Below are 27,328 nucleotides of genomic sequence, written 5' to 3' on the forward strand. Positions count from 1 at the left end.
AGCTAATGGCTAATAAATGAAAAAAGTAATCAGAAGAAAGGTACTATGAACAACTACCAAGATTCAGGCAAGCCATAAGCAGTAGCATCTCCAGGAAAGGATTCTTGATGGTTGTCCTGTGGTGTTTTTAACTGAGATAGACCACCCCTTAGTAGATGGGCCAGGTGAGACATCTGTTCAGATAATTTTTTGGAGATTACTAGCAGGCTACCCTAGCTGCCTAAGTTTTACTATAAGTATTTGTGTCAAGGGTAACATTAATATATTGTAAGGGTTGGGGAAAAGAGTAAACGGAAGTAACTAGCAAATACTAGGATATGGGTAAACCAAACATCTGAGCATGGCATCAATGATGACACATGCACAAATAGGCAGGAGTGTAGGAAAATATAACAAATGTAACAAATGTTAAGATGAATGCACCCCAAGCGTATAGTAAATCAAAATGGAAAATAATTGAAGGGACAGTATACTGTAAAATTGGTTTTCCCTTAATGTATTTCCAATGACTTGTTATACAAGCTGCAGAGTATAGACTGTATGAGAAATTGCAATTTCAGGTTTATTTGTGTATATGAAATTGCTAGTTTTGTACTTTGAAACCACAGACTATTACAATGGGTTGAGCATGCAAGTAAAATTATATCTCCTTATGTTATTACTTTGTGTGTACACACGTGCTTCCTTATCGTATATTTGTTTGTAAACCAAAGCCCAATACTTAGAGAGATCAATTGAAAATTATAACTGTATTAGTTATCTCTTCTACACCCCACCTGTGGTGTAATTTTGTCTGCTGGCTGTGTTTACACAGCCTGCCAATAGCCTGGACTTAAAACCAGAAACTCTCAGTTTAGCTGGAGATGCCCACAGGCTAAATCAGCTATTTGAAAACCAGAAATCAGGGTAAATTAGCTAATTGTAGACAGTTTAATACACTCCAGCAGGTAAAATGGATCCTTATTAAAAAATTAAAGGAGAAAACATTTTTGGGTAAACTATCCCTTTAAAAGTATAACACAAAACCAGATAAATACTTGGCTCACACGTTGAGAGAGAAAACAAAAACTTTTACAATACCATATCTACAAAGAGCAGATGGTTTATGCACCTCAAACCCCCAGGAGATAGCGGACAGTTTTGCGGAATATTATACAAACCTATACGATGGGGGAAAAACAACACATAATGACCTCACCAAAAAATTATTACACAAATTTTTGGATAGGGCCGCACTTAAACCCATAGATAAAAATATTAGGGACGAGATGAATTCAGCAGTGTCGACTAGGGAGGTTCTCATAGCTATTAAGGAATTAAAACCAGGAAAGGCAGCAGGTCCAGATGGGTTCCCAGGAGAGTACTACCAACTATTTAAATCCACACTAATTCCACATGTAGTGACATTTTGTAACAACATTTTACAGGGTAAAGAAATCCCAAAAGAAATTTTACAAGCTAAAATCGTGGTTATCCCCAAGCCAGGCAAAAATCCAAAGTTATGCCAAAGTTACAGACCTATATCACTTATCAACCAGGACATAAAGATTTTCACTAAAATTCTAGCAAACCGACTTAAAACACACCTTCCTGACCTGATCCATCAGCCGTTAAGATGAACATTCTCCCAAGGCTACTATATTTATTTAGGGCCCTACCAATTAAGGTTCCACCGAAGGAACTTAATAAGTTGCAGTCGGACCTAGTTCACTTTATAAGGGGAAATAAGAAGGCCAGGGTTCCATCTCATATACTCTTACAACACAAACAACTAGGCGGAGTAGGGGTTCCAAATTTACTAAACTATTATCAGGCGGCGAGGTTAGCACAGACCACGTTATTAGGTAAAAGGCCAAATGATTTGGTGTGGGTGTGGGTGGAGACTTTGATGTATAAATTCCCGGATGATATTTTATGGGAACAACCAGGTCAAATCTCTAAAATGACACAATCCTCAAAATTGACAGGAGAGATGATGGCGTTGTGGATCCAAAAGTGACCAAATCATCTAAGATTTTATATGGTTGTTGGTAGAAGTTCTTTAAAGATGTGAACTGGGTGTGGTTTTTAAAATTACCTTAAATAATTGTTCTTATTCTTAATCAAACGGGTGTTTTATGGATAAAGAAAATACTACAATAGGGGTAAAGGTGTGCATAATAATGACTCCTACCACAATAAACTGGCTCAAGATAACTTTGAAGCGCTTAAATTCTTTACCACTGAAATGTAAGGCATTGTTTTTAACTAATTTAAGATTTTTCATGGAATAAAAATGTATGTGCAGTATGGTTAAAGGGACAGTAAAGTCAAAATTAATCTTTCATGATTCAGATGCATGCAATTTAAACAACCTTACAATTTACTTTTGGTATCAAATTTACTTGTCCTCTTTTTTGAATCCTTTGTTGAAGAGTACATCTAGGAAGGCTCAATCACACTCTATTAGTGATGTGCTCCTGAAAAGGCTTTTGGCTTTCCGACCGAATTGGTAGTCGAGTTTCTCGAGCAATCAAAATGCAATATTGTTTTTCCTGTTGCTGCAAACAGTTTTTCAACAGAAAAATTCTTGAAATGGCCTTTTCATATGTTTAGTACCTGTTTTCGAAATAGAAACTGAGAGGTCTCCAAAAACTGACTGATACAGTAGCCCATTCACACATTTTACAGTTACAGTAAAGTTCTATTCACGTAACCCCTTTGTTTGCTCTGCAAGGAAAATACTCCTTTACATGTGTGACATTAACCTATTGTAATCAGGATCCATCTTCAACACTCATTAACCATTATGAATGCTACATTCCTTTATATTTTGTCATGATTGACATACTTTACAAGCCACTTCAAGACCCAACATCTAAAAATGGGGAATTAAAAAAATATATATATATATTGCATTGTAAGTCACACCTACACTGTCGCGATGGTCACTAACAGTGCTTGAAATCTTTTAAACTGAATTTTAAAAGGGGAACACACAATCGCGACTTGTATACCTCTGTATACAGCCTCTCAAATAGGGATGAATGTAGTTTTAATGAATCAATACCATGTATGTTAATAAACCTCTAGAATGTCTCCCGTGGCTATTGAGCAAGATAATACTGTTTCCAAATAGTCATGAAATAGTTTTAAAGATGTCCAAAATGGCTGTTTGAGAGCATTTCAAGTGCCTAGAGGTATTTATATAGAAAAGCCAAAACTGGCTTTGAAAAGGTGTTGAAAGCTGAGAATTAGGACTGCTATTTATTATCCAAAAAACATTTGCAAGTGTGTGAAAGAGTCGAAAATATATGATTGTGATTGTGCCAAAAAGAAAAATAGCCTTTCTGGCCAGACAAAGATCCAAAAAAGTTACAGCCAATAGATTGTAATCAATGCCTGTGTTAAGTTATTTAAACAAGATAATATCATTAATTAGGAATACTGAAATCAAGGTACTGTTGGTAAAGGTTGATATTAAGTGTGTGTCATGTATGTTACCAGTTTCAGGATAAATTATGTTTACCATAGAATGTTCCATTTTTTCTGAAGCATTTGCTTATTACTGTCAATCAAGAAGCTGGTTGAAACTCTAATATTAATTTATTACAGCTTTTTGTCAATCACATTTGGTGGTTTTGACATGTTTTAATCAGGACATTAAAAAAAATACATGTTGGTTTTCCCTATAGTTTATGAAAAAAATGAAAGCCTGTTTATGTGGCTTACAATTTAGTTCATTACATTTCTTGCCAATGGAATATTGTGTGCAGATAACATGAGCTCTGTCTTGTTTGTAATGTTAAAAAACAAGAAAGTCAGGTTATACCAGATGTAGTCATGTAAAGGGAAGCTGAATTTTGCTTATCACATTATTCTCAAGAACATATTTTTTGACAACACTTAGAGGCCGATTTATTAAATGTTGGGCAGACATGATCCACTGTAGTGGATCATGTCCGCCCTACATGGCTAAATACCGACAGCATACGCTGTCGGCATTTAACATTTCACAAGCATTTCTAGTGAAATGCTAGTGCAATGCCGCCCTCTGCAGATTCGCAGCCAATTGGCTGCTAGCAGGGGGTTTTAATCATCTAGATCATATCTGATCGGGATGATTGCTGTCCGCTGCCTCAGAGGTGGCGGACGAGTTAAGGAGCAGGGGTCTTACGAGTAGGCTGACCATATTGCCGCTTTAAAAAGGGACACATATAAAAAATACATATGTCAGGGCTGTTTTCAGGGCTGTTTAAAGAAATGGTTTTGTATAAGAACCCTCACGTATGTATTTTTCATAAGTGTTCCTTCTTAAAGCAGCAATATGGTCAGCCTACTTACGACCGCCTCTTCTTAACTTATGTTTCCAGTGATCTGATTTGCAGCATTTGCTGCTTGTTAAATCTACCCCTTATCATTAGTTTGTTACTTGTAAGGTTGCATTAAAATACAATTGAAGTAGCTAATTAAATTATCAAAAACATGTTTTGATTAGTTCACTGAAAAGTTCATGTCTGAATCATGTGTGCAATCAAAATTAAAGCAGGTTAGTGGTACAGTTAGCATTTTAGAGCTGGGATATACACAGCATAAAATGCAATTTTTTAACTGGTCCGCTGCCTCTGAGTCTGCAGTCTTCAAACCGCCTGATCCTATATGATCGGACTGATTGACACCCCCTACTAGCAGCCGAATGGCCGTGAATCTGCAGGGGGCGGCATTGCACAAGCAGTTCACAAGAACTGCCTGTGTAATGATAAATGCCAACAGCGTATGCTGTCGGCATTTAATGATGTGCTGTGGACATGATACGCTACATTGTATCATGTCCGTACGCACTTTGACAAATTGACCCCTTAGTACCTTCTTGTGAAACAGTTTAGTTGGCAAAGGGTTATTTTCTCTTATTTTTGGTTCATGTAACTAGGTAGGCATGTTGTGTAATCCTGGGTCAATAGTTTTAAAGGTCATGGACCTACAAATATAACCTATCAATAAGAAATTGTAAAAGTACATTGTGCTATAAATCAGCTAGAAAAAAAATGGACTTTGTTATCTTTGAGCGATCACCAAAATAGATTGTCATTAATATAACCTATAGTAGACTTTTTTCTGATGTTCTTCTATAACAATGTGATTTTTACAAGCGTGTTCAGTCATGTATGCAGAAAACTCAATTTTCATAGGGTACCAGTTCAATTGATTTATGTTTTATGAATTCACTGAACCAGGCTGTTTCCCATGTCAGTTTACATATAAAAAATGTTATATTCTGGACTCCACCTACTGATTGTTATTACAGATGTACTGCAATGTAATCCAGTAACTTTTATAATTGAATGCATTTATCCCACTAATTATGCAATAAAATACATGATATAAAATACACTACTGTTGTCACGGATATCAGAATGTGCTGTGGACTTTTTTTTTTCTGATGCTTGTGGTTTTAATCATGGTTTTAATCATGAAAGAGAAGGATGTATGCATTATGTTAGTCCTTTTCATGTGAAAAGAGATCTTCATGCAGTGAGGCATGAAACTGACGGTGGCAAATCAGAAGGGAACTCAATAAGTAAATCTGGAGAGAAGATTATTATTATTTAGAAATTATAGTATTTTTATAGAATTTACAAGTCGAAAATAAAAACCCGCCGATGCACACAAAAATCCACAGTTAGAAGAAGGAGTTAACGTGTTCCCCTGTAGAAGTCAATGGATCAAAATAAGTGTGTGTGTGGGGGGGGGGGAAATGCAACACACTACTTACACGCAAACTTGATTGCATATTCTAATGTGCGCTAACCTAACATGAAAATATGAATATTTCACATTCCAACATTCTTCATATTGCAGAATATGTTCTATTTATCCATAAATAAATATTTCTACATATATCTAATTGTATTTTGGTACAATATACAGTATATCTATCTCTCTCTCTCTCTCTCTCTATATATATATATATATATATATATATATATATATACATACATGATTATATATAGGAATAGATATATACATATATATATATATAAGGAAATATCTATTTATTAATATATAGAACATGTTCTGCTATATGAAGACCATTGAAATGTGAAATATTTATAGTAAATACACAGTTAACACTTTATTAACTATAAATATACCATAAATATATTTTTTCATTTTTTTATATACTTGATTACAAAGGGCTTCAATGCACACACACACCATTTCACCACCGAATGCGATCAAATTAAAAAAAAAACTTTACATTTTTCACAATTTTAGGTTTCTCACTGAAATCATTTACAAACAGCTTGTGCAATTATGGCACAAATGGTTGTAAATGCTTCTCTGGGATCCCCTTTGTTCAGAAATAGCAGACATATATGACTTTGGCGTCGCTTTCTGGTAATTAGAAGGCCGCTAAATGCTGCTGTGCATCACACGTGTATTATGGTTAGCAGTAAAGGGGTTAATTATGTAGTTTGTAGGGAGCTTGCAGGGTTAATTTTAGCTTTAGTGTAGAGATCAGCCTCCCACCTGACACATCAGACACCCTGATCCCTCCCATACAGCTCCCTTCCCTCCCCCACCCCACAATTGTCCCCGCCATCTTAAGTAAGGTTTTTATTTTTTTTATTTTTTAGCATATTTACATATGCTGTGGTGTAGCATCCCTCCCTTAGCCCCCAACCTCCCTGATCCCCCCAAAACAGCTCTCTAACCCTCCCCATCTGCCTTATTGGCGGCCATCTTGGGTACTGGCAGCTGTCTGCTATTATTTCACAGTTAAAAAAGTGTTGTTTTTTTTAAATGTACACTACTGTTGCACCAGATATGAGTGGTGGCAATGGGCAAGTGGGCAAAGTATACGCTGTGATTCTGACACACACGCTGGCAAGCAGGCAACTGCAATATGATTACACAGGAAAAAAAAAAAGCAGACTGATGTTCTAGCCCTAAAAAGGGCTTTTTGGGGTGCTGTCCTTACAGCAGAGATTAGATGAGTCCTTCAGGACTGTAGTGGACACTGAATACACTAGCCTAGCTATTAATTTCCCTATTAAATCAGCAGCAGCTACACTGTCCCTCCTCTCACTAAGAATGCAGCTTCCAAATGAATCTAAAATGGATGCTGTCCAGGAGGTGGGAGGGTCTGGGAGGGAGTGTCTGCCGCTGATTGGCTGTAATGTGTCTGCTCACTGTGAGGTAAAGGGTCAAAGTTTACTCAATGATGACGAATAGGGGGCGGATCGAACATTGCATATGTTCGCCCACCGCGGCGAACGCGAACATGCTATGTTCACTGGGAACTATTCGCCGGCGAACTATTCGCAACATCACCAATGTACACATATGTATTTATGTGTATATATGTCTGTAAATACATATAAAAATACATACTGTAACTACATATGTAAACATATAAACATATATATATATATATATATATATATCTCCATATTTAGACATTTATATTTATGTATCTCCGTGTTAAAGTCCTTTGTCGAGACCTTATATCTTTAAAACCGTCATTTTTATGTGATGATTTAGAAAGAGCATGTAACAACTTTCTAATTTACTTTTATCCTCCAAATTGCTTCATCGTCTTGATATCCTTTGCTGAAAACGTATCTAGATAGGCTCATTAGCTGCTGTTTGATGGCTGCACACAGATGCCTCATGTGATTGGCTCACCCATGTGCATTGCTATTTCTTCAACAAAGGGTATCTAAAGAATGAAGCAAATTAGATAATAGAAATAAATTGGAATATTGTTTAAAATAGTATTCTCTACCTGAATCATGAAAGAAAACATTTGGGTTGAGTGTCCCTTTAAGCCCTTATAACTTTTTTGTGCAATATTTTTAATATAGTGTTATTATGAGTGTAACTGTATTTTTAAATGTATTTTTGATGTTATTTGAAAAACTTTTTTTTTTTATTGTGAAACAGTTAACCAGAGCTCTGAGGATGTGCTATCCAGACGCACGTTAACTTCAATTGTGCTCAAGCGATCGCGTTTACTTTCAACTTGTAATACAAGCGATGTATCCGATGTGTGCAACACACAATATCGCTCTTGCGCAGCTGTTAGTGTGCCACTCGTAATCTTGCCTATATAATAAGTGGCACATTAAAGTTAGCACGGGGTAGAGATAAGCAAAAATAAGAGTGCACCATAAACAACATAAGTATATTAAAATAAAGTGTAAACAATAATCACACAAATATTAATAAAAACTTTTAAAAGGGTTAATTAAAATGTTATATTATAAGGTTAAGGACTGGAAAGGGCAATAATGTGTGTATATAAATAAATATATTACTACCTTCGGGTTTAGCGCTGTAGGTCTAGCACTGCAAGCGATAAGTGTTAGTTTATTTTTATTTAAAGCACACTCCATTGAATTCTATGGAAAGAAAAAGTTAACGCAGTCAATGGGGCCTATCTATCAAGCTCCGAATGGAGCTTGATGCCCCGTGTTTCTGGCGCTCTGCAGGCTCGCCAGAAACAGCAGTTATAGCAGCGATCACAAAGACTGCTGCTCCATAACCCTGGCCGCCTTCTCTGAGCAGGCGGACAGGAATCTCAACAATTCAACCCGATCGAGTACGATCGGGTTGATTGACAACCCCTACTGGCGGCCGCGAATCTGCAGGGGGCGGCGTTGCAGCAGCAGCTCTCCGCATTTAGCGGTCCGCAAGACCTTTGATAAATAGGGGCCACTGTATTCAAAGTGCTAAAGTTAGTGTGCATCTGGTTTCACTTACGTGCAAACATTTTACTTTTAGCAGTGTTTGCGCAAACGAGAAAAGAAATGAATGCAAGATTTATAATCTGACCTTGTTTATCTTGGCAAGCATGGTGGGGTTAATATTACTGCACAATTTGGAATTAGTCATATTTTCTGGGTTGATGTATCATACAATTTAGTCAATGTTTTGTGATTGACTATTGTGGGATTTAAATTTAGACCATTAATGATTTTTCTAGATTAATGAGTTTCAAGGGCAGATAAAGGTCTCAGTTCCCTTGTGGGATGAGGAATGAGTTTAGCTGTCCATGAGCTCATCTATCAAAATGGGTTTTAGAATATCACCTGGGAACTGCTTTAAATTCCTTATCAATCTTTATTATCTGTTCCATTTCATCCAATGGTTAAAGGTATCGTTTAAGGGTTTGCTTAACTTCTTTTGCTGATTCTAATGGTTGGGTATTTGCAGGAAATTCTGAATGTTTACTTAAAGGCAGAAAAGTCCAAATTAAACTTTTATGATTCAGATAGGGCATGTAATTTTAAGCAACTTTCCCATTTATATTTATCATCACATTTGCCTTGTTCTGTTTCTATTCTTTGTTGAAAGTTAAACCGAGGTAGGCTCTTATTCTAATTTCTAAGCCCTCGAAGGCTGCCTTTTATCTAAGTGCATTTTGACAGTTTTTCACAGCTACAGGGCATTACTTCACGTGCGTCATATAGATAACATTGGCTATAATGCAAGTCTATCATAAAAACTGCGATAAGGTGGCAGTAGATACAAGGTAATCACAGAGGTAAAAGGTGTATTAATATAACTGTGTTGGTTATACAAAACTGGGGAATGGATAATAAAGAGATTATCTATCTTTTTTAAAAACATATATACTGTCCCTTTAAGCATCAAACTGGTTGGCTATGATAAAGCAGCTGATGCAGAATGCTGGTTGTTGCAGCGAATGGACAAATTTACTATTGCTCCCCAAGTTGCTAAGACTGGCTCAGAACCTTCATAGTAAAGGATAGACAAATGGGAATGAGATTATGTTCTGTTTGGTTGTACATGTTCTCTTTCAGATTTATCAACTTGGATGTTTTTGCTTTGTCAATAATGAAGCAATCCTCAATGATGTCAGGGTTATCTCACTAAGTGGTTTTGTTATTATATTCCTATCTCATCATTCAAGCCGCCAGCATTTTGGTCATGTTCATCTTAAACTATCTGGCAGTTGTAAGCAAATTGCTGTCAATAGGTAAATAAAAGCTATCAGGCCAAATTATCAAGCTCCTGATGCCCCTGTTTCCCTGTGAGCCTTTAGGCTCACCGGAAACAGCAGTTATGAAGCAGCGGTCTTAAGACCACTGCTCCATAACTGGACGTCTGCTCTGAGGCTGTGGACATCAATCCGCCCGACCCTATACGATCAGGCTGATTGATACTCCCTGCTAGCGGCCGATTGGCCACAAATCTGCAGGAGCAGAATTGCACAAGCAGTTCACAAGAACTGCTTGTGCAATAATATATGCCGACAGCATATGCTGTCGGCATTCATTGATGAGCGGATCATGTCGAACAAACCGATGATAAATCAGCCCCTATAGCTGTTTTCTACATACATTATTAATGATTGTGTTGAATGGTTTGGGATGTTAAGAACATTTACATCACTAAAATATCAGTGGAAGCTGTAAAAATAACTGTACTGGTACAGTTTTTACCCCTTTTTCATTTGGAATTAATGCTGGCAAACTAAAGTCAATATTGTTTCATCTAAGAGAGACCAATTTAATATGTATTATGACTTTATTATTACAGGATGTGTTTATAACAAATAAATTATAAAGGGCTAGATTAAAAGTGGAGCGCTAAATATCGCTTGAGTGCAATTAGTAATATGTGCTGGCCACGAGCACATTTCTAGGTAGCACTGCATGCACAAGTGAGCGCTTTCATAGGTTCCAATCGGATCCTCGATCGGATGCCATCAAAGCCGGCATCAGAACCTAAGTGCAGCAAAGGAGGTAAGTATAAATATATATGTATAGAAGCATATACATATATATTTACAGGGAACACACACTGTTCCCATACACCACAATATAAAGGCATTTCTCAGTGCCGTTTTTTCTAACACCCCACTCCTGACAACTTTACCCCCAAAATGCTGTCTAGTATAGATATTTTATTGAAAAATAAAAATGCTACAATTTTTATTTTTTAATAAAATACACTACACTGTATTTTGGGGGCATATTTATAAAATTAAAGGGATTTGAAACCCAAATATTTTCTTTCATGATTCAGACAGAGCAAGCAATTTTAAGCAAGTTTATAATTTACTCCTATTATCCATTTGTATTCATTCTCTTGGTATCTTTATTTGAAAAGGCTGGAATGTAAGCTTAGAAGCCTGCCCATTTTTGGTTCAGCACCCTGGTTAGCACTTGCTTATTAGTGGCTACACCAATCAGCAAGTGCTACCCAGAGTGCTTGTCTGCTGCTGAACCAAAAGTGGGTCGGCTTCTAAGCTTACAGTCTTGCTTTTTCAAATAAAGATACCAAGAGAACGTAGAAAAATGTATAATTAAAGTCAATTATTAAGTTGCTTAAAATTACATGCTCTTTCTTAATCTTGAAAGTTTAATTTTGACTAGACTATCCCTTTAACCAGAGATCTGATATCTGGTTATTTTTTTAAGCGCTTATTGCTACTACGAGCTTGAGATAGCAATAACCATTCACTTGTAATGGCTGGTTATTTATACCGCTCCCACAAACAGGCATATTTGCCTGTTTGTGGGCAGGCAATAAATTAGCGCTCCCCTTCTAAGGTGAAGGTATGCCCTTGTCAATGAATAGAATAGTGATAGTTGCCCTTAATTAATCACTAGGTATAAGCTGTGCTAAAATATACATTTCTTGTTATGTTAAAAGTAAATAGGTTTTATTTAGCTTTATTTAAAGGTACATAACAGCTAAAACTGTAATACACGTGTGCATTTCAGCTTTGAATTGAACATTTTACAATGTAAATGTATTACCAAAAATGCTTCTAGCAAAAATTATAGCCGTTTCAAGAGTGTACTTAAATATGCTCCCTGCACCAGCATTTTAAATACAACACTTGGTCAGAGAGCCTAAGGTGTTTGTATCATCGGGAAATGACTCATTTGAATTTGCATCATTGTTGAGATGATATAAGTCCCACTGGCTTTCTGAGCAGCTGCAGTATTTAAAATTATGGTGCTCGGAGATTATCTAGGTATGCTTCACGTGGAGATTATCTAGGTATGCTTCACGTGGACGTTCATAGAAAAATGCTAACAATAAAACAGTGATAGCTTTTACTAGAAGCATTGTTGCCAATAAATGTATACTGTAAATATATTTACATGTATTATGTAATTCATCTATGTACATTTCAATTTTGCCTGGAATACAAACATATTCAACATGTTTAATTGTTATTTTATTTATAAAAAAATAATGCCTTTACCATGGTTTTATTTGATAGATCTTATCATTATAATTGTTTGATTAACTTTTATGTAATATGTATACAATTTAAAAATACTTTCTTATCTTATGATTTGAGCCTAAGCTCTAGAAAACAAACATAAATAGAATGTAACATTTCAGGAATATTGCTTGTATTCATTTTCCATTTCAAATAGCCAGGTCTGTGTCTTATCTAAATACACAGTACAAAACAGACTTGTAAATAAAGTACTGAAATCCCAAGGGAGAAAATGTAGCTCAGAAATTAGTATTTAAAGATATTGATAATGTGGGAGGGTCAATCGTGCTAAGTTTTTTTTCAAAAATTCTCCTTTCTCCAGAAAAAGGAAATTGATTCATTCTCAGCAGGACTGAAAACAGTAATGCTTCTGAGACAAGAATAAAAAGCTTAGTCTACAGAGACAAGATGCATACTTTTATTGTTGTGTCTTTTCAGTTTTGGGTTTTGAAATACAAATAATTATAAGGATGGTAGCTACTTTGAACACAGAATACATTGTCTTGAGGTTATAGTATTTCACTTAAAAAGACAATGTGTGTTTTTTTTTTTTTTTGTCCACACTAGAAGAACCTTTATTAAAAGGAAACCTAAATTGGTTGGTGCGATAATGACCAGAGAGTGGGATATTTCAGTCTTTCAAATTTCATTTTGTGTCCCTAAGCATATTGTTATCAGCGGATATGTTCTTTCCACTTGTGCTGACTGAGTTTTCTATTAAACCTGCATGACTCACTGATATATAGAAAATTTAAATTGAAACTGATGTACTAGTTAAGTTGATTCCTTTCGCTGTAAAATTAAAATGTACTATGCAGATGTTGCCTTCTGAGGACGTAATTTAAGTGAGAAAGATACCGAAATTGGCTAAAATGAACATAGACATTGTAATGATACTGTACATAGGTTCCATGGCTCACAGTGAGCTTTTAAAGAGACAGTTTACTCAAAAAACTCTCCCCTTTAATTTGTTCCAAATGATCCACTTTACCTGCTGGAGTGTATTAAATTGTTTACAGGTATTTCCATTGCCCTTGTATTGGCCATTAAAAAGTTTATTTAGCCTGTGGTATCCCCATCCATCCTGAAAGTTTTGGGCTTTAAGGCCAAGCTGTGTAAACACAGCCAGTAGAAGAAATTACACTCTCAGTGGGTTATAGAAGAGATAAGGTAATAAAATGTTAATTACACACTATTATATTGTATATGACAAAATGATTCTACTGAAATTTACTTAGCTTTGCTTACAAATTCATAGGGTTACACAGCAAGTATTGGAGTCAAAGGAATCCCAACATTTACTCTACTTCAAACACTTGGCTGGATGTCAGGAGCGTTCAGAGTCGCAGGGCAAAAACAGCTGAATTTCAGCTGCACCATCTTAATATACACTTTTCTTTTATAATCTCTCTGAGCATTACTGTTTGGGATATACAATTTACAAAATAAACAAAAAAAAATGCAAATAAACAAAGACCTCAGTTATGGTTTGTTGGATCCTTCAGGACAGGGATCTCTAAGGACACTAAGATTAATCCATGTGGTCTAAACAGAACACCTCTGCTATAATTTGTTTTATTAAAGCTATGCCCTCATGCTATACAATGAATTTTCAGTTCAATCTTTGCCCTCCTCCCAGAAAAGTTAACGTACAGTGCAACTGTCCACTGTCCATCTGTATCATTCACACATTTACATCAGAAAGATCCTGGATCATGCAGTGATTCTACTACTGATGCAAGTGTGTAAATAATGCATATGACAATTGGTACATAGAGGAAAAGCTGCTGAACTGAATAGAGAATTGTAGCAGAATAAATGGTCATTTTAGTTCATCAGGAGCATGCACAAGTACAAGCCAACACATGTCTGAATGGATTAGAGATCATTATATATTTCCAAGACCCAATGGTTAGACCAATATTAACATTTAATACACTAACCTAGTTATTTTCTGAATATGTTGTTGCACTGGCTCTATAAAATCATCAAATGTCTAGCTGGGTCTTTTAGACAGAAATGCTTATTATATATGATTAGTTCTTGTCCACTAAAATTTTTACCAGGTTTGCTCAAAATGTAGATCTGGACCTACAAGTGCTGTAGATCATAAGACTATTGTGTAATTTACCATTTCACAGTCAGCCAGTGGTGATCATATGAGCTCAAGTTAAAAGAAATGTAAATGCGTTTTCCACAAGTACATTCTGTCTCGCTATAGTGGCCAAAAATAATACAAATATTGATTTAGAATCAGTAGATAACACTAAGAAATGTGAGAAAAAAACTCAAGTATGTACAGTATAATTTAAGGTCATCCCTTAAATTATACTTACTTGACCTCATTCTCAGTTTATTTGTGGGTGTCATTTGGGATTCTATAGTTTCTGATGTTTGTTTACTGTAGTTTTTTAAGGTCATCTGTCAAGAACAAACTACTAGTTTTATTTAACTTTCATAATACTAAGTAATATCAGCAACGTTTACACACTCCTAGAAGTGATATTAAAATACATACAGACTCTGATTGGCACATGCCTTTGACTGTCAATCAAGTAAGTGTACTTTACATATGCACCAATGAAAGTCTCTGTATGCTCCAAGATCTGCTCTGGGGGGGGGGCAATAAAAGTCAACCTCAGCATTAAATCATGCAAATAATTTTAAATAATATTTTTGGGGGCCAAACATGCCCTGTTTCTTCAGGCCACTTTTAAAATGTAAAAATTAATGTTTTAATAAAATGAATCTCAACTTGAAGTCATTTTTTTAAAATATTTATGGGGCTAAACTTTAATTAAATAGGAGCACTTTTGTAACTATAACCGTAAAGTCAGATAGTATTTAAGAGATTATTGCACAGATACACTAAACATATTCAGAAACTGTTTAACTACTAAACTATAGGGTTGGTGAAGTGTACTTCATGGATAATTATACATAATAAAAAAATAAGTAGCTAAAATAAAACAGTAAAATATAAGATAAAGCTATAGTGCACCACTTGAATAATAAATCATATAGCATTCCTCTACACAGCATGCAGTGACATCTCTTTTGCCTTTTTCTTAACATGCTGTTTAAGTGTCCTGATTTCTTTTCCCTCTTGAGTGAACAGAGACGTTGCATGTAAGTATGCCCTGCTGAGTCAGAACAAGCTGTAAGGTCACACACACCAACCTTACAGCTCTTTACTAGAACTATTCTGTCTGGTGTTCACTAAAAGAGCAGTCTTGTAATATCTGAAAACTTCAGGAGTTTAAAACTACCTGTAGATACCCATTTTTCATTTTTTTTTTAGCACACAGCAGGAGCTAATGCTACAGATATATTTCATACCTTGCCATCCAGGTTTGCACACAGGCTTAACATCCACTTTGACAATCACCTCCTCTGCCGCATGCTTCTGCCCGCAGTCATAAGCAGTGACTTTAATCTCATACTGGTGTTGCTTATCATAGCTCAGCTTCTCCGTGTTCCTGATGTTACCTTGAAGATAAAAAGATCACACAGGTCCTTATTATATAAAAGAAAAAAGTTTCTTTAGAACATAAAATACTCCTTTGAAAAATGGGTTGATATCATATTACTTATTTGATACAACAAAAGGGGTGTCCTTTATATGACATTGGGCAAAATTCCCTAAGGACCTCTCTCTAGCCTTACCAGCTTCTATTCAATGCTGTTGTATTACAAAAGCATGTAGAGATGAGTAGGATTTAGTAAATCAGCACCTTAGAATAACTGACTGTTGAAGCTCGTGAGGCTGGTGAGGCCAGTGAAGCTCCTTGGGCTTTTATAACCTGAAGTATTCTTATGCATATTTCTTTTGTAAATGTATTATAATATAATAGTAGATTTTGCAAACAGCAAGGATCTGTCAAGTTTGTCCATATGTATTTCAGAAATGTAAGCACAAGTAATTTGATGATAGTCATGCATATCCTTGGATTTTTTTACTTTCCTTACTGTATTGGTCCTTTCCAACTTTTTATTGGGAATCTATTCTATTAATCAAATACCCTTTCTGTAAAGAAGTACTTACACATGAATTTATAATCACTCCTTGGACTTACTTTTACTAGTTTGCTCCCTTCCATGTGTACTGTTGTATTCTTAATTTGCAAGTAACTTGTAAATGACCTGCAACTACAATTCTTGTACAGGCAGTAAAATGCACGGATCTCATTCTTAGCTTGCTCATTCTTAGCTTGCTATTATATTCAGTTTATTGCTTTCAGTATATATTCAGTATATAAAAGTAGAAAACCTCAGGATGTCTTACTGTTTATGGAGCTTTTTATATTTTTATTTAAGAGCTACATTTTGCAACTGGACATTTGCATTTTTATTCTAAATCTATATTTATCTTTTACATATTTGGAGAAATTAGATTGTTTCACTTCTACAATAAATAAAGAAAAGCATAAGGTTCAAAAACCCAAATATGTTTATAAGACTTTTGAGTAATGATTTATTGGTGACTAATGTATATTACATATTTATAAAAAATGTATTTTTTTAATATAACATCAACAAGGAATACAGTGACATTTTAAAATTGTTATTATATTATTTAAAAATGCTGAAAATCATCTAAAAAATATTTCATGTTCAGCATGTTCATCTAAGAGCAATTAATGTCAATAATATAGTTTTATTTACATAATTGTAAGAACTAAATAATGTGAAGTAATGAAGCTAATATAGCTATGGTTAAAAAAAAAAAAAAGACAAATACACAGAAAATCATTTTCACAATGCTTTAAATTAAAAACAACAATAGAAGAGAATAAATAACATTACGGTAGTTAATGTTTACAATAAAAAATAATCAACCCATATCTCATAAAATCACATTACTTTTTTAATCATTTATCTTTATCTACCATGGTAAAATGTTGAATATTCAAGACTTCACTCATGTAGGTTGTAATAATTGAAATAATCTAGACCAACAAGAAGGCGACAACTGATAATTATCTGCAAATTGATATTATGAGTTTTTAGAATAGTGTCAAAGTCAATTTATCATATCCAGAAGTTTCTGGTCCATGTAATGCATTCAAAAACCAATTCAATATTGTCTGATGTTTAGGAGAGACATAGGCAGTTAAAGCATAAAGGGTATTTAACGCTCCGGCTTGCACGCTAACGCTACTAGGAGTAAGCTTTTTGCACATTCTGAGTAGCGCTCGTATTACAAGTTATAAGTGAAATGATTTTGCTTGCACTCTAACATAATACTTGCAAAAAGCTGGTTAGGATATTGAGCATGCGTTAATGTATTCCTCCATTGAAGTAAAACAAAAAAAACACACACAACCTATTCACGCATAAACCCGATCGCATATTCACACGTGCGCTAAACCGACATGAAAATATCAATATTTCACATTCCAATCTTCTTCACATAGCAGAATATGTTCTATTTATACATAAATACATATTTCTACATATATATGATTTTTTTGGTAAAATATATATATATATATACACACATATATACACACACCACACACATACACACACACACACACACACACACACACAGTCATGGCCAAAAATATTGTCACCCCTGCATTTCTGTTAGATAATGCACCACTTCTCCCAGAAAAGTGTTGCCATTACAAATGTTTAGGCATTCTCATGTTTATTTCTTTTGTTTGTATTAGTATGACACATTCCGCGCAAAACTCCAAAAATGGATTGGACAAAATTATTGGCGCCCTTAATTTAATATTTAGTAGTACACCCCTTGGAAAAAATAACTGAAATCAATCGCTTCCTGTAACCATCAATGAGTTTCTTACACCTCTCTACTGGAATTTTGGACCACTCTTCTTTTGTCAACTGCTCCAGGTTTCTCAGATTGGAAGGGTTCATTTTCCCAGCTGCTATTTTGAGATCTCTCCACAGGTGCTCTATGGGATTGAGATCTGGACTCATTGCTGGCCAGTTCAGTACTCTCCAGCGCTTTGTCTTAAACCATTTCTGGGTGCTTTTTACCTGTGATTTGGGTCATTGTCCTGCTGTAAGACCCATGACCTCTGACAGAGACCCAACTTTCTGACATTGGGCCCTTCATTGCACCACAGAATTCTTTGGTAGTTTTCAGATTTCATAATGCCATGCACACAGTCAAGACATCCTGTGCTGGAAGCAGCAAAGCAACACCAAAACATCAGTAAACCTCCACCATGTTTGACTGTAGGGGCTGTATTCTTTTCTTTAAAAGTCTCATTTCTTTTTCTGAAAACAGTAGAATGATGGGCTTTAAAAAAAAAGCTGTAATTTTGTTTCGTCTGTCCTCAGCACATTCTCCCAAAAGGATTTTGGCTTCCTCAGGTAAGTTTTAGCAAACTGCAATCTGGCTTTTTTATGTTTCTGTGTCAGCAGTGGGGTCCTCCTGGGTCTCCTACCATAGAGTCCCTTTTTATTTAGATGGTGATGTATAGTGCAAGCTGACACATTTGTACCCTGTGCTTGAATTTGTCTGGAAGTTGATCGAATTTCTTTATTCACCATTCGAACAATCCTTTGTTGCAATCTTTGATAAATTTTTCTCTTTCGGCCACGTCCATGGAGATTAGGTACAGTGCCAAGGGTTGTAAACTTCTTTACAATGTTGCGCACAGTGGACACAGGAACATTAAGATCTCTGGAGATGGACTTATAACCTTGAGATTGTCTATGCTTTTCAACAATTTTTGTTCTTAAATACTCAAACAATTCTTTGCTGCTCTTTCTCTTCTCCGTGCTTAGTGTGGCACACAGACACACAACAGAAAAGTTGAGTACAAATTTCACCATTTTAACTGGTTGCCGGTTTGATTTCTATATTGTCAGTACCTGTTAATTGATACAGGTGAGTTTAATTACAAATTATAGGAGCATCACAAACTTGGAATGCAATTATTTCTTACAATTTTGAGAAGGTGCCAATAATTTTGTCCAGTTCATTTTTGGAGTTTTGCGTTGAATGTGTCAGATTACGCTTTTTTTCTCCACTTCTTTGTGTCATTCAAATCCAAACAAAAGAAATAAACATGAGAATGCCTAAACATTTGTAAATGCAACAAAGGGAGAAAGCCATTCAGGCGAAACATGTTAGGGATGGTAGGGTACTGGTGAGTCCTAGGAGCTCCTATGTTTAAAGGGCCACTGTAAGTAAATATTTTCTATGCCTGTTACTAACTAACTACCCCAAATACGCTTTTTCTCAATAGCATTTCATTAACATATCTCTACTGTATATCAGAAATCTTGTCTGCAAATTTAATTTTTTTCCCCACCCACACCGTGGGTATCCTTTGCTCTGTACCAATCCGTTTACAATACCTAGGTTCCAAAATGGCGCTTTAAACACAAAGTTATTGGTTTAAGTATTTTGAACACTCAGTGCTGAAAATAGTGGGCAGGATAATGTGACATCATCGGCGAATAAAAGATATAACTTTTAGAACGTTATGAAACTTCGTTTTGGAGAAAATATAGGTCAGTAGGTTTTAATTAATGTTTATTAACTTTAATATGTTAGTTGTTTAGCTTAAAAATTATAACAGAAAGTAATCCTTTAAGCTTGCCTTAGGCTATTTTCTTTGATGTAGTTTATTGACTTGTTAATAACGGGAGAGTGTTGACCTAGAATCAGCAATATTCAATTACCCGAGATCTTGGTGTATGCTTACTTAATTGTATTAGCAGCGGGTACATATTGTTTATATTTATTGGCGATATTCATATCTTGTTGTACACACATTTAACTTGTATAGGCAGCGGTTATAACTTAGAGGGTCACAATTGGTAATTGACCTCAATGCGGTTTAACATTCTCTGGGTCTAAAAAGTTTACTCAGATCTATTTAAAAATTGTTCCCAGGAGGAGGAGCTTGGTGAGCTGCAGAGCAGACGTGCTGATACAGAGCTCTTGCACAAAAAGCTGTTTAAAGTGTTGTTTTCAGCGATAATAAGTACACAAATCTCCATAATAACATCAGGGAAGCATCTGGGAGATTGTAGATAGCACTTCTGGGACGTATTTTTAATGCAAAAGAGGATCCGGAGCCAGGCCGACTAGGAGTTCCGGAAGAGGTAGCAGGAAAGTCCGGGGCTTCGGCCTAAATAGGCATTCATACAACATCATTACGGATCGACTGAAAGGACAGTGACAAACTGAGCCGGTTGTAGCCGGAATAAGAGAGGAGACTTCTTCCAGGCAAATAAATCGCGGAGTGAGGGTAAGACACTTTACTCCTTCGAACACTCGATAATAAATACCTTGGGCTGCGGCCTGCACGTTACAGCACAGAGCATTACGATGCACATGAACTTTGGCTAACAGAGAGGTTATGTAATTAGGACATTATTGGGAAAGAACGATATATAGAGGAACTCTCTCCTGCATAGGGGCTCTCACAGTCAGCACTCACAGATTGGAAACATACAAAGGTGCAGAGGGGTCTGCAGTGAGGGAGACTTAGCAGGCGGGAAAAGACGCCATTTTCCGAAACAAGATCTAATGTGAGTGCAAATTTGATATATTTGGACAGTCTCCTTATAAGGCTCCCTTTTTCCAAATTCTCTACCTGAGCTGTGGAACTCTGTAGCAGCAGCTTAGGAATACCTATAGAGAATTCACAGGAGCCTATAGGTCACCAGACAAAAGAGACTTCTTAACATATCTATATCACCTCCTTAAAAGCACAATGTGATATTGACTGCAGTCTCGACATCCATCTTGCCTGACAACTGATCCAAATGTACCCTACAAGTAGAGGGTTATTATAAACATCAACGCTCAACCCTAAATAGTTCCCATAAATCCTAAGAGCAAGCAAGCACAAGTAATATTGAACACCTAGGCTCCCCACAACGTTAAACCCCAATTAAGAGATACCATCTATCATATATCACAAAATGAAGAATAAATCACAAACAGTGAAAGAATGCCTATCGAGATCTCAATCTAAACAAAAAGGTCTAGATAAAGGTAATTCCCCTATGGCAACTAGTTCACCAACACAGAGCACTGAGAAATCTGGGGAACCCAGAACAGAGGAAACTAGCAAAGAGCTCCTGTCCCAAATTAAGTCATTGTTCCAAGAAGAATTTAAAATGGCCCTATCTGAAATCAAACAAGACCTCAGAGAGATAGGTGGGAGAACCGCTGAACTGGAAGAAAAACTGGATAGTGTGACCGAGGAAATCCCCATACTCAGAAACTCGATACAAGATAACTCTGCATACGTCCGTAGACTTGAAGAACAGATTGAAGATCTGGAAAACAGATCACGTAGATCTAACCTAAGAATCCGAAATCTTCCGGAGACTTATAATAATCTAGAGGAAACAGTGACTGAACTATTTGTACAGTTAGTTCCAGATATTGAGCCAACCATGTTGCTGATGGATAGGGTCCACAGGGCCCTCACAAGACCACAACAAAATGCCACCAGGGATATCATCTTAAAACTACACTATTATCACATTAAAGAACGGATTCTAAAAGCAGCTAGAGACAAAAGATGTATAGAATTCGAAGGACTCAATATTCAAATCTACACGGACCTTGCCCTAATAACACTCAGGAAAAGAAGGGATTTGAAACCCATCACTGCTGCTCTTACGAAGGAACATATAAAATACAGATGGAACTTCCCCTTCAAATTAGCCTTCACACACCAGAATGGGAATTACAGCTGCGCTACCCTGGAGGAAGGAAAGGCTTTATTAGATAGATTACAAATTCAAAATGACATTACTACTACTCCTGCAAGCTCAGCGCCCCCCAGGAAAGCTTTTCAAAAAGAGTGGACCCCAGTCGGGAGGAATAGAAAAGCAAAGAAACAAAAGATTAACCCCAGCAAAGATCTAGGGGAAGAAGATTCTGATGAAGCCACTGATTCTCCAACATGAGACCAAGGCTAAAATAAGAAGCTAAGAATATCTCAGGACTAATTCTCAAGACGAAAGGTCTAACCCACTGAGTTGGGGCAAGGCCTACATGGTAACATCCTTTTGTTTGAGACTCATTATTACTGAGTTCATGTTGATTTTATTAACCAGTTCTAGGTTAAAATGTTTACTAGTTAAAGCCCTTAAGCATAACTCACCACAGTGAGGTAAAGCCCCCTATCTGACTCCCCGCTATCCACAGTTGAGCTTTACCCCAATGAGGTTCCTACGCTAAAATTATAGATAAGGGACATTATTGGCCCCTCCCACCTTTAAATACCAACCTACCTCAAAAGGGCCCTCAGGGACTTATACCCTATAATCCTCACTATAATTTAGGATTATAACGTTCAATATCATTTAATAAACAAGTAATATACACTCTTAGGATTTGTTCAACACCCCCCACCCCCCACACCCCTCCATTATTTCCCCCCCCCTCTCCCCCCTCCTAACCCACGTTCATGTTAAGCACTTGATCAGGTAAATGTGATGTAACATTTATATGTTAAGTCATGTATATGTCTTTATCTCTAACATTTATTTGTATTTCATTTTTGTTTCAATTATGGTCACTGATCTCTAGGTCACTTCTTACTGGTAAGATGGGTCAGAAGGTTGATGTTACTTTTGTAACGCTTGTTGAAATATTATATGTTTTGCTAAACCTTTTCTCTATCATTCATGAAGGCTTGATTACAACTCCCCTACAGAAGCTGAGCTTGGCCTGGTCCATGAAAGCCCTCCTCCAACTCAGAGAGACCACGATCCTCCCCTCACAGACTCACAGGTACTTTTCTAAAGAACACCACAACATGCCCCTAAAGATAATATCACATAATGTCAGAGGGTTAAACTCCGACATCAAAAGGAAAAAAGCAATCCTAGAATACAAGGCACTCGGGGCTAAGATAATAATGTTACAGGAAACACACTTCACATCAGCATACACGCCCACATATTGGGATAAGGCTTACCCCACGCAATTCCATGCTATAGGCCCGAAAAAAAAATGTGGAGTTTCCGTTCTAATTCACTCATCTCTAAATTTTCAAGAAGATTCGGTAATAAGAGACAAAGAGGGTAGATATTTAATAATACAAGGTTCAATACAAAACACCCCAATCCTATTAGTTAACGTATATGCCCCCAATGAATCACAGGCTAACTTTATCTCTAAACTTAGCAAGCACCTAACCCTTTGGAAGAGATATAAAACTATAGTAGGAGGTGATTTCAATATCACTATGAATGACAAAATTGACAGATCCTCGCAAGCACATACGCCCCCTAACTCACTTACAAAACCAAGTAGAATCTTACTGGACTTCACATTAGACCACAACTTGATAGATTGCTGGCGAGCCCAGAATAATGATGCTAGAGATTACACATACTATTCGCCTATGCACTCCTCACAGTCCAGAATAGACTATATCTTTGTAAGTCAAATCTTAGTGCCATTGCTTAATGACACGTCAATCACAAATTTCTCCTGGTCCGACCACTCCATAGTGGAAGTCACCCTCGCAGGATTGATTAATCCACATAGGACTAAATCTTGGACTCTAAATGCATCCCTGCTTAAAGAAGGGCCAGAACTAGAAAAGTTAAAACAGCAAATATCTGAATTTATTACTATTAACAATAACTCCACACAAAACCCCGCCCTTGAATGGGGAGCACTGAAAGCTTATAAACGAGGCTTACTCATGGCCGAATCTAGAAGACAAAACAAGATCAGAGAAACTAAAACACTAGACTTAAAAGCAGAAACAAACAGGCTACGATCGCAGCTCGGGCTTAATCCTTCTCGCTCCTTAGCTAATCAACTTAAAACTAAAAATGCAGAATTAGACTCACTTCTAAACAAGGAGGCAGCTAGATCAATAAAAATAGTGGACACACAATACTACATCTATGGCAATAAGCTGGACCGAATGCTAGCTAAAAATTGAAAGATATAGTGAAAACCACGACAGTCCCACAGATACAAGCCCCAAATAACAAGATCACCAATGACCCTCAAGACATAACGAACCTATTTGCAGACTGCTATGGCAAACTGTATAACATATCAACAACACACAAAGAGAGGGACAGAGCCCTGGATTTTTCATCCTTTCTCGGAGATAGCACACTACCAACCGTCACCACAGAAGATCTTGACTCCCTAAATAGACCCATAAATGCAGAGGAAATAACACACAGTATAAAGAATCTTAAAAGATCCAAAGCCCCAGGACCTGATGGCTATCCTGCCATCTTTTACAAAATATTGCATCCTATTTTAGTACCCCAACTAGTTAAAGTATTTAATGCTATGATGCAAGGCAAGGAAGTTCCCAGAGAAATGTTGATGGCCCGGATCACAGTGATCCCAAAACCAGGAAAAAACAAACAACATTGCCAAAACTACAGACCCATTTCCCTTATCAATCAGGACATTAAACTATTTACCAAAATCTTAGCAAACCGACTAAACCCACTCCTTACTAAATTAATCCACCCAGACCAAGTAGGATTTATCACGCAGAGAGAAGCCCCAGACAACACAAGAAAAATTATCAATTTGATTAATATAGCCTCGGTAGAAAGAATGCCTTCTCTGTTCCTCTCATTGGACGCAGAGAAGGCATTCGATAGAATTGACTGGGACTATATGTTCACGGTCCTAGAAAGAGTAGGCATCACAGGATCATTTTATGACGCCATCAAAACACTATACTCATACCCAACAGCTTATGTTAAATTGTCAGGCTACCAATCAAAACCCATACACGTTAACAACGGAACTAGACAAGGTTGTCCACTATCCCCACTTTTATTCGCTCTGAGCATAGAACCGTTAGCTATCAAGATCAGAGAAAACCAGGATATCTCTGGCATTCAGGTAGGCCAAACAGAACATAAGATCTCCTTATTTGCTGACGACGTGATCTTGACATTAACTAAACCCTTACTCTCCCTCCCCCCAGTATATAAATTAATACAACAATTTGGATCCCTATCGGGATATAAAATAAACGAAGAGAAATGTGAAGCCCTGGGAGTCGGTATCCCAAACCACACTAAAAAATTAATGGAACTTAACTTTTCATTCAGATGGCCAAAGAAGTCCATTAAATATTTAGGAATCAACTTATCTAATAACATACACTCTTTATACCAGCTGAACTATCTGCCCATGTTTAAAAACATTAGAGCCCTAATCACAAAATGGATGAAACTCAAAATCTCATTCTATGGAAGAATTATCTCTACTAAGATGTCCTTACTACCTAAGCTGCTCTACCTATTTCGCTCCTTACCCATATCTCTTCCTCTATCAGACTTGCAAAAACTCCAGAAGGACATCTTAAAATTTGTGTGGCAGGGAAAAAGAGCGAGAATCAATAAGAAACTTATGTGTACTACTAAGGGAGATGGGGGGGTGGGTCTCCCAAACCTAATATCATATTATTATTTGGCCCGCACTGCCCAAACCCTACATTGGTTCAATATCAACAATAACTCACAATGGGTAAATATTGAAGCCAACGTTATGAACACCACACCATTATCTAACCTCTTATGGACCCCTGACACCACAACTACTCCCAAAAAATGCGAATATATCGCAATCCAACACACCTTACACATCTGGAAAACACTAAACTCCAAATTCCCCCTACTTAATAGGAGATCGATGATCACCCCCATGATAACTAAAACTACCTCTTTTGATAAAACCACACAACAGAAATGGCGTAATAGAGGACTTTATAGAATTGCAGACATATATAAAGAAGGTAGGATGATTACATACGAACAATATCAGGCTTTAGATCACGAAGACAGGAATATTTGGTATCACTACCTCCAATTAAAATCCAGAGCACAGCAAGTTATGGGGGGAGAGAGGGTCCCAACAAGTACCACACTAGAGAGGCTCTGCCTAGCGGATCACCAAATCAGGGGGGGGGATATCTACCTTATACACACTATTCAATAGCGCACCTCTAGATAGTAAACCACCCATAATGTTAAAATGGGAAAATGACACGGGGAGAACCTGGTCAGTTAGGACGTGGAGGGAGGCCTTAGCTAATGGCTTATCTTTCTCACAAAATGCGACCCTCAGGGAAAATTTCCTTAAGGTGGCTTTCAGATGGTATTTATTCCCAACTAGATCAGGTGATAGAGGTGACCCACTATCCAAACTCTGCTATAGAGGATGTGGCGAACTTGGGACATACCCACACATGTGGTGGGACTGTAGAAACGTTAGGGAGATTTGGAGTCATACATCTGCTCTTCTGAGTGATATTTTCCAAAAACCAATAACTTTGTCAATGGAGCAGGCCTTACTCCACTTCCCAATCCCAGGAATTTCCAAGCACAATAATAAGCTAGCTAGGTGGATATGTACAATTGTTAGACTGGGCATAGCCCAATTCTGGAAAGAAACCCCCCCTAGTTTTGAAATGATAAAACAAAAAATGATATTTCACTTCGATATGGCGAGCTCCACAGCAGAATATCTAGATGATAAAAAAACATTCCTTCAACAATGGGAGCCCTTTATACATTATTATGAAGCCCTGAGGAGGAAAGGGGGGGCAGGAATGGACGGGCCGGGCAATGCATTTAAGAAACAGCACCACTATCCCCCCTGGGGGGTAGAGACAACTTCAAATCTGTATATTGTATTACATGTGATTGTAGAGTCTTTTCAATGTACTGAGTGACCTCTAAATGCTGGAATTTGTGACCAATGTTTATTATTTATTGTAAATGTTAAAATTTATGAATAAAAATATTTTCAACATAAAAATTGTTCCCAAGAGAACAATAGTAGTGTTATTTTGAGTATAACTACTTTGTAATGTATTTTTGATGTGTTTTGTGACACTTTTTTTGTTTCACAAAACAGTTAACCAGAGCTCTGAGGATGCACTAACCCAACACGCGTTAACTTTAATTGCGCTCAAATGATCACGTCTACTTTCAACTTGTAATACAAGCACTACACCCAACGCACACAAACAGCTGTGATAAGCTGTGATAAACCCCTTGTCCTGTGCGTGTAACTGTTAGTGTGCCATTCTTAATCTGGCCCATAATCTAGATATTTATCAG

The 27,328-nt window shown here is 36.7% G+C and overlaps 1 protein-coding gene across 1 annotated transcript in view; it reads right to left on the reverse strand.

Moving 5' to 3' along the window:
• The window catches only part of CLSTN2 (calsyntenin 2), an 869,931-nt gene that overhangs the window by 374,448 nt on the left and 468,155 nt on the right, over positions 1–27,328 (reverse strand). The window contains exon 5 of the mRNA XM_053711602.1: positions 15,590–15,739. Coding sequence (XP_053567577.1) covers positions 15,590–15,739 — 150 coding nt within the window. The remainder of the gene's footprint in view (positions 1–15,589; positions 15,740–27,328) is intronic.

This window comes from Bombina bombina, chromosome 4 (genome assembly GCF_027579735.1).
Source record: "Bombina bombina isolate aBomBom1 chromosome 4, aBomBom1.pri, whole genome shotgun sequence".
NCBI classification, from domain to species: domain Eukaryota; kingdom Metazoa; phylum Chordata; class Amphibia; order Anura; family Bombinatoridae; genus Bombina; species Bombina bombina.